This window comes from Leptopilina boulardi, unplaced genomic scaffold (assembly GCF_019393585.1).
Source record: "Leptopilina boulardi isolate dan_hultmark-lab unplaced genomic scaffold, ZJU_Lbou_2.1 LbouV2_4, whole genome shotgun sequence".
NCBI lineage: Eukaryota > Metazoa > Arthropoda > Insecta > Hymenoptera > Figitidae > Leptopilina > Leptopilina boulardi.
This window is the reverse complement of record NW_026137973.1, coordinates 167,164-176,968: the sequence shown is the minus strand read 5'-3', so window position 1 is coordinate 176,968 and position 9,805 is coordinate 167,164. Positions and strand designations below refer to the sequence as shown.

Genomic DNA, 9,805 nt, shown 5'->3' with positions numbered 1-9,805 from the left:
CATTTGTAATATCAATTACCTTTAATTCAAGAATCGTTACGTCATGAAAATTTTAAAAAATCTGCGATAAAATTTATATAGCAGGGATATTCATTTGTAATATCAATTACCTTTAATTCAAGAATCGTTACGTCATGAAAATTTTAAAAAATCTGCGATAAAATTTATATAGCAGGGAAACTTCTTTAAAGGCCATAAAATCAACGAACTAGAACTTGGATAGCACTAGTTAAGCTAAGATTTTAAGGGACTAAGTTTTTTCTAAACTGGGGGTTGTAACATCTTTTACTTTAGAAAATAGAGAAAAAGATGTTTTTCTAGGAAAAGGGCAGGTTTCTAGCTTTCTCTTTTTGAAGGACAAATTTCTCGATCCTCAATCACCAAGCTTATTCCCGATTGGAATGGCCCAACGTGATTTTTCAACCTATTACGAACACTCTAGTATTCATAGAAAACTTGGGTACTACAAGCCTTTACCATCAAACGTGGAAATTAATTATAGGAGTAGACACTAGCAGTATCGAGAGTAGATTAGTTCAAATTCAAAATGCTTATACAAAAGCAATTGCATTATGCCACGAATGTTCTGAAGAATTCGAAATTAATATAGTTAATGTGTTAATTTTGACTTGTAAAAAGAAACACGTATCTAACTCTACAATGTTAGAACGTGACGTAATTAAAACCTCATAAATAAAATAAATAATAATTATTTACGAATAAATTGTTATCCATTAATTAATAAAACAATAAAATTATTAATTCTTTATTAATAAATAAATAATAAATTATCTACGGATAATTTATTTATCTTAATTAATCAAGAAAACAGTTTTTATGTACCAAGCGAGAAAACTTTAATAAAAACATGTAAACGAGTAGGAAAAAACAAGAATTTGTAAACGAACACAACCTTCTTATTTTTTAAATGAAATTCACTCCTGCGAAAGTGAATTATTCCGTTCACGCATTAAACTGTTAGATAGTGAGATTTGTCATATCTCTATGTTTCACGTTCAAGAATTAATATTTATTCCTATGTATGCAGAAAATCAGTATATTTTAATACCCGAATTTCCGATTGAAATTAGCACCATTTGCGAGGGAAAACCAGAAACAATTAAGTCTACGGATTCATTGTAAAAGTTTAACAATTCATTTAAATAAATTTTTGGGGTCTGCGGATGTTAAATGTAGCCCAAAATTGTTTGGGTATTAAAAGGAATAAAAATTATCCATATTAGAAGCCAAATTTTTTTGTATATGTAAATATTATTAATATCATTAGTGTTATATATCTATGTATTTTTAAATTGTAATATTAACTTTATAGGAGTCTTTCTCACAATCAAATTCATTTCTATTTTTTTACTTTCTAAAAAGACAAAGTTTATAAGTATTGAGTCATCATGATCTATCTACAGGACTAGGACTTAGTCATATTTTTATCTATGTATATTGAACTTTGTAAGGACTAGAACTTAGTCATATTTTTATCTTTTCTTTCTTCTTCGTTAATATATAAGCAACATGTAATCTTCAAAAGCCAGATTTAGTCGTGACTGCTTTCGGAGAAGGACTCCCAAATTATTAAAGAAAGTTTTAAATAAAAATCTGTGAATTTATTATTTGGAATCCAACATAATTTTTGGCGACGAGGATACGGATTGGTCCGATACTCTATATTAGTGATTCTTGGAACTAGCAACTCCATCCTAAAAACGAGTGACAATTTTAATTGTTAAAATTCGGTCCACGAACGAGTCAGCAACAAAAAAAAGTGAACTTCCGACTGCCGTATTGGAACTAGCAACTCCAACAGAAGGGACGACATTTCCCAGGTTGACATCTTGGAATTAGCAACTCCAACAACAGGGACAACATTATCAAGTTGACATCTTGGAATTAGCAACTCCAACAACAGAAACAACATTCTCAGGTTGACATCTTGGAATTAGCAACTCCATCACCAGAGAATCTTCAACGTAAGTACTGACACTTTTAATATTCGATTGTATTCCGACTTTTTCTCAATTCTTTCAAATTCATTCCTTCAAATTCCTAAAAGAAAAGAAAAATGCCTGATCCAGATCAAAGTGCTGTAATTAATTCAGTATCACTTGAATTTCTTACTAAATTATTACCTGACAATTTTGATGGAGATAGATTCAAAATTAGAAGCTTTGTTAAACAAGTAGATTCAGTGTTCGAAATAGCTAAGGAAAATCAAAAAACACCCCTTTTATTATATGTAAAAAGTAAAATAATCGGTAAAGCCCGAGAGCAAATAGATATTCACTGTAATCTCACCACTTGGGAGGAGATTTCAGAATTGTTACTCAATTTGTATCAAGACAAAAGATCATTAGATCAATTGCTTGAAGAACTCAATAATATTAAACAAAGACCAAATGAAAGTGTATCTTTTTATTATCAAAAATTAGAAGATCTCTCATCAAGAATCTTAGCCGTAATTCATACCACTGAAACTAATAAAGATATTTTAAAAGGTAGAATTGCTATGATTAACGACATGACTTTGAATCGTTTTATTTATCATACACATCCACAAATCTCTCAAATGTTAAGATATCGCGAATTTAAAACTTTAAACAGCGCTCTCACTGCTGCTACAGCAGAAGAAAAAGCTCTAGGCATGAAAATCAATTTTTCTTCTCAAAAATGTCACATTTGTCATAAAACTAACCATTTAGCTAAAGATTGCTATCATAAAAATAAAAACAATAGGTCCTCTCAAAGCAAATTAATAAATCATGTAAATTCTTCATTTAACGGAACGAATCAACGTTCATCTGAATCTAATTCAAATAAATTAAATTTATTTTGTAAATATTGTAAAAGGCCCGGTCACGCTATAGAAGAATGTAGAAAAAGACAATGGGTAAATCAAAATCGCAATAAAAATTCAAATTCAAATAATCGACCTATCAATCAAAGTATTAATTTTCAACAACAAGCATCTCAAATTAATACTAACAATGAAAATCATTCTAATAACGACGTTGCAATTCCTTCAACCTCAAATTCTGACCAAACCGGTCAAACTTTCAACACGTTTTTACGATCAAATATTTTACTTGACACTAACGACTTAACATACGTGTTAATAAAATCGCCATCTGCTAATTCTTGTGATAAAACCCTAAAATTTTTAATTGACACAGGTGCTTCTATTTCATTGATAAAAACTACGAGTCTCAAAAATTATGACATTATAAATTCTAAATCAATTACCTTGAACGGTATCTCTCCTTCAGCACCTCTCAAAACTCTAGGCGAAATCGAAATTCAATTGCAACTCTACAAAAATTCTATTTATGCTAAATTCCACTTAATAAACAATTTAACAAATATTCCATTTGACGGTTTATTAGGGCATGATTTCTTCAATGACCAAAAGAGTCAAATCGATTATGATAAATCTACAATCTCAATCAAGGCGTTTCCAGTAGCGATACCTCTTTATCAAAATACGCCTCAACTCGTCAAATCTCAAGTTTCAGTCAATGCCAGAACTGAAACTGTCATTCTCGCGAATATCATAAATCCACTAAATCTTCATGAAGGGATAATAAAATCCCAAACTCTAAATAAAGAAAAAAATTTACTAATTCCTAACGCAATTGTAAAAATCTCAAAAGAAAATCAAGCATTAATAACTATTATTAATGCATCGAATGAAAGAAAAATAATTCCAACTCCTAAATTAGCGGTAGAACCAATTCCGCCCAATGAAAATAAAGTCGATACGATTCCTATTTATAATTTAAACAAAAAAACTAATAATTCAGAAAGATTAAAAATCCTAAATCAATCTTTAAGACTCGATCACTTAAATCACGAAGAAAAACTTTCTGTAAAATCAATTTGTGAAAATTTCGAAGATATTTTTTATTTACCAGGAGATTATTTAACTAAAACAAATGCCATAACTTGCGACATTCGAACGGTCAACGATATTCCTATACACGTCAAAAGTTATAGATATCCCGAAGTACATAAAGCTGAGGTTAGTAAACAAATAGATAAAATGCTTAAACAAGATATTATAAGACCATCTATGAGTCCATGGTCAAGTCCACTCTGGGTAGTTCCAAAAAAATTAGATGCATCTGGTGAGCGTAAATGGCGCGTAGTAATAGACTATCGAAATCTAAATGATATAACAATCGGTGATGCATTCCCGATGCCTCATATTGATGATATATTAGATCAATTAGGTCATTCTCAATATTTTACAACATTAGATTTAGCTAATGGATTTCACCAAGTTCCAATGAACGCAGCAGACGCTGCCAAAACAGCTTTTTCCACATCAGATGGGCATTATGAATTTACGCGAATGCCCTTCGGTTTAAAAAATGCTCCTGCATACTTCCAAAGACTGATGAATTCAATTCTTATAGGTTTAAATAAAAATCAATGTTTTGTTTATCTCGATGATATCGTTATATACGGGTCATCCCTCGAAGATCACAAAAATAAATTAATCAATGTCTTTCAAAGACTTCGCGATAATCAATTGCAACTTCAACCTGACAAGTGCGAATTCATGAGACAATCATGTGAATATTTAGGTCACGTGATAACAAAAGATGGTGTAAAACCAAATCCGCGAAAAATAGAGGCAATACAAACAATGCCATGTCCTAATAATGTGAAGCACATAAAAATTTTTCTAGGCATGGTCGGATATTATAGAAAATTTGTTAAAGATTTCGCGACCATCGCAAAGCCATTAACGCTATTGTTAAAAAAAGATTCTATATTCATGTGGTCAGACGCTCAACAAAAAGCCTTCCAAGAATTAAAGGAAATTTTAATGAAAAAACCATTGTTGCAATACCCATCTTTTTCAGAACCTTTTATAGTGACCACCGATGCCTCTAACGTGGGCATTGGAGGAATCCTATCTCAATTAAAAGACTCTAATGATCTTCCCGTCGCATACTATTCAAGAACATTAAATAAATCGGAAGAAAATTACTCGACAACGGAAAAAGAACTCTTAGCCGTTATCTGTACAATTGAAAATTTTCGACCTTATCTTTACGGTAAACTTTTCACGATTTACACCGATCACAGGCCGTTGCAATGGCTCTTTAACTGCAAAAATCCATCTTCAAAACTCGTTAGATGGGGACTTAGGTTAAACGAATACCAATATGTTATCAAATATAAACCTGGCAGAATCAACTCTAACGCTGACGGACTTTCCAGACTTTTGCCTAATTCTGAAAAAAATGACAAAACCGAAGTTATATTTCAAATTAATGCAATTAATAGTAATGACAAAAAATTTCAAGATTTCGTAAAATTCCATTATATGAATATGGAAATTATAGAATTTGATAGAGAAAACAATCCATTAGACAAGTTACGAGAACCTGTCGTGTTATTTTGGTCCCAAGACTTAGATACAGTAAATCAATACTCCGAGTATTTGACTTCTCAATTTGATATGACTAAAACGATCTCTTCAGATAATGGAATGAATCACAAACATTCTTTTTGCTTTATCCAAAAAATCTGCACTTTGAAAAATTGGAATATAAAAATGTTTTCGAAACTTTAAAACGATTAAGAATGGAAATAGGTACACAAAATTTCATTTTAGTTCCGCCGAACAAAAGTCCAAACATTAAACAAAATTATTTAAATGAAATGTTAAAATTTATTTTTCCTGAAAATAAAATCAAAATTTTTAACATCTCTAGAATCATCCCTAAAGATCGTAATGATATAAAAATAATTTTTGAGGAAAATCATTGTAGTAAGTTAGCTGGACATTTCGGATTTAACAGAACTTATTCCAAAATAAAAGAAAATTATTATTGGCCAAACATGAAGGCTGATATTCGAAAATGTATAAAAACTTGCCATTCGTGTCAAATGAATAAAACTAATTTCAAACCAACCAAACAACCGATGGAAATTACAACCACCGCTAGCAAACCATTTGAACGATTAGCTATCGATATCGTAGGTCCTTTGCCTTTGACAGAATCAGGTAACAGATTCATTTTGACATCTCAAGACGATTTGACTAAATTCTCTCTTGCTTTTGCGATACCCGAACATGAAGCTTCAACAATTGCTAAAACTTTAGTTACAATCTTTACTAATTTTGGCATTCCCCAAAGTTTTCTTTCTGATCAAGGTAGAGAATTCATGTCTAAACTTGTAAAAGAATTGAGTGATCTTTTCAAAACTAAACATTTGTCGACTACACCTTATCACCCGCAAACAAACGGTGCACTAGAACGATCCCATCTCACTTTAAAAGATTATCTAAAACACTATGTCAAACACGACCAAACAGACTGGGACGAGTACTTACCATTTGCAATGTTTAGCTACAATACGTCAACTCACAAATCTACTAATTCCACGCCATACGAACTTCTTTTCGGATCAAAAGCGTACTTGCCTTCATCAATCACACAAGAGCCTAAATTTCATTACTCTTATGATGATTATGTTCGCGCTTTAAAAAACAAGCTAAATGTTTCATTTAAAATTGCTAGAGAAAATATAATAAAATCAAAAACAAATAGCAAGAATAATTACGACAAGAAAAGTAATCCCAAAACTTTCGATGTTAATGATCTCGTTTGTGTTTTAAATAAACAAAGTACAATTGGACTGAGTAAAAAATTAACCCCTCGAGTAAAAGGACCCTACAAAGTAACAAAAGTTTATGATAATCAAACTGTAGGCGTACAAATAGGAAAAAGAGAAATTACATACCATACTAACCTTTTACAACATTATTTTCCAGATGAAATTGACAATCTTTCTTTCCCTTCTACTTCCAAAACTCATCCTTAGTTTACCCTACACAAACACACCATTAAATCATACAAGCGGAATTCTTTATGATAAAAAGGGAATAGCCAAGATATCAAATTCTAAACTAACACTCTTAGCCCACATTAATTTTACACATCTAAATGATGCTCGCATAATAGTGGTTAATAATGCAATTCAAAGTCAATATCTTTGTAAAAAATTATCAGATGCGCCTTATGCGCGAGGACATGTTAGTTTTCATTGTGAAAGAGCTGTACGGTTAATATTCGAGTTAATAAATGAAATAAATAGAAAAAATGAGATTCTTCAGCAATTGACTACTCAATTATCAATACGTCAACGTCGTGGTTTAATGAACGGTGTTTCTTATGCAGTCAATTGGTTATTCGGTATACCCGATGCCGATGATGCAGAATATTATTCCGAAAATATTCATAAATTAATAAATGATAATATCCAAGTAAAAACTCTTCTGAAATCTCAAATACAAGTTGTTTCTAATACTATCAAAAATTTTAATAATTCCTTATACTCTTTAAAAAGTCAAGAAGAAATATTAAATTCTAATTCAGAAAAGATTAATAATTTCATGTCCAATACTAATATCGAAACATCAGTTTTACAATTAGAGACATTAATCACATTTCAAACATCAACAATACTGGAATTATCAAATAAAATTTCCAGAGATTATAGTGAATATATAGATGCGATAAATTTAGCCAAATATAATATTTTATCTCCATTAATAATCACCCCTAATGTCTTATTAGAAGAATTAAATAAATATCATGGAGAATACGAATTATTAATTACTCCAGATGAAAAACATTTTCCTATGTTATATAAATTATTGAAAGTAGATGTATTCCACACTAGTAAAATAACTATTTTTAGTATACAAGTTCCACTGATATCAAAAATGTATTTTGATCTTTATCATTTAATCCCACTTCCAATTCAACACTCAAATTCTTCAATATTTTCCTACATTGTTCCTAAATATCAACATCTCTTATTATCCCAATCAAAACTCCAATTCCTTTCCTTGGAAAAATTGTCGGATTGTATCGAGTATTTGAAGGGAAAGTACGTTTGTTTCGACGCACACGTCACACAAGTAACAGATCAACCTGAGTGCGAAGTCAGACTGCTGCTACCCCATACTAATCAACTACCCGACGATTGCCAAATTAAAACTACAAAGGCTATCATCGAAACTTGGAAATACGCAGGATATAATCAATGGTTCTACGTACTCCAGAGGCCAACAACACTTACAATCATCTGTAGCAACTCAAAAGAAGAAATAACTGACGTCATCCTTTATCAGACAGGTCTACTTAAGTTACAAGATCACTGCAAGGGTTATACCAATCGTTACGCATTAGAAACGACTAACTTCGCTGATACAAACATAACTTTTCACATACCAAATATCACCATAATTCAAGATGATTGTTGTATCAGAAATGTAGATATTAAACATATAGAATCGATTCCTTTGAAACCAATACATCTAACTAATATCGATCTCTCAGACCTCACATATTCAAATAAAAAATTAAATGAACTTGACGAAATTATCAATAAACATATAAATGAACCATTCATTGTTACCCATACCAAGTGGTATACAATTGTTTTAGCAATGATTGGATCAATCATTTTGCTATTTATAATCAGTAACTGTTGCCGATGGTGCGGATGTCTCCGTTGGATTAAAAAATGGTGTTGTTTCACTGCAGACCCAGCAACGGGACAAATTTTGCCACCTACCATAAAGAATTTTGTCAACTGTAATTTTGACTCTAATCTCCACACAAAGGAGGTTGTAGTGTATTCAAAAAGAAATTCCTGCGAGGACATCGAGCAAGCCGGAAGGATGAGCATAGCAGAAGAAATCGATGATTTTACATCAATTCCAATTCTACACTCACCATCTACATCAAAAATAAAATCTCGTAGAAGCACTACACCAATATAATTTCAACTTGTAATTTTTGTAATGCCTATAATATAAATAAAATAAAAAAAAAATAATAATAATAATAAAAAAAAATATATATATATAATAATAAATAAATAATAAATATTTTTTACTAGAGATTTGAACACTTGCGTCTTCAATCTAAAAGAGGGAGATGTTATATATCTATGTATTTTTAAATTGTAATATTAACTTTATAGGAGTCTTTCTCACAATCAAATTCATTTCTATTTTTTTACTTTCTAAAAAGACAAAGTTTATAAGTATTGAGTCATCATGATCTATCTACAGGACTAGGACTTAGTCATATTTTTATCTATGTATATTGAACTTTGTAAGGACTAGAACTTAGTCATATTTTTATCTTTTCTTTCTTCTTCGTTAATATATAAGCAACATGTAATCTTCAAAAGCCAGATTTAGTCGTGACTGCTTTCGGAGAAGGACTCCCAAATTATTAAAGAAAGTTTTAAATAAAAATCTGTGAATTTATTATTTGGAATCCAACATTAGTTTTTTATTTATCAAAGATATATACATATATAATACATGCATATTGTATTTTTTAATCATTCATTTAATAAACCTCTCCCCAACTTAGTTAATTTAGCTAAGTTAAATTGAGGAATTAGAATAGGGAATAATTATAAGTTCAGTTTAGGTAAAATTAAAAATTATTTAAATTTTTTAACAAATATGACATAACAATAAAACCAAAGCTAATAATTATATTGTCATTTATAACATTTGGCTTAGGGAATCGGATAAAGCTTTTTTGGTTTTAGATACCAAAAGGTCCGAGTGATTATGATTAGTTTAAATTCTCATTCATCAATGTATTCTTTTGAAATCATTAAAAAAATTAGATTATATTAAAAATTATATTATGTTTCCTATTTTTTTTTTGCTAAAATAAAAAAGTTGTAAATATATCAGAATGGCCAATTTAGAAAATTAAATTTTTTTTTATAACTAATTGTA

The 9,805-nt window shown here is 30.2% G+C and overlaps 1 protein-coding gene across 1 annotated transcript; it reads left to right on the top strand.

Annotated features, from left to right (window-relative positions):
• Window positions 1–865: 865 nt before the first annotated feature.
• Window positions 866–9,304, top strand: LOC127289149 (uncharacterized). Its single transcript, XM_051316927.1, has 2 exons — window positions 866–1,985; window positions 6,803–9,304. The coding sequence occupies exon 2, from the start codon at window positions 6,803–6,805 to the stop codon at window positions 8,819–8,821; it is 2,019 nt and encodes a 672-aa protein (XP_051172884.1). The 5' UTR covers window positions 866–1,985; the 3' UTR covers window positions 8,822–9,304.
• Window positions 9,305–9,805: the final 501 nt, after the last annotated feature.

Excerpts from the sequence above, each read along its gene's own strand:
- LOC127289149 (XM_051316927.1), top strand. The coding sequence starts at position 6,803 with ATGAAATTGACAATCTTTCTTTCCCTTCTACTTCCAAAACTCATCCTT.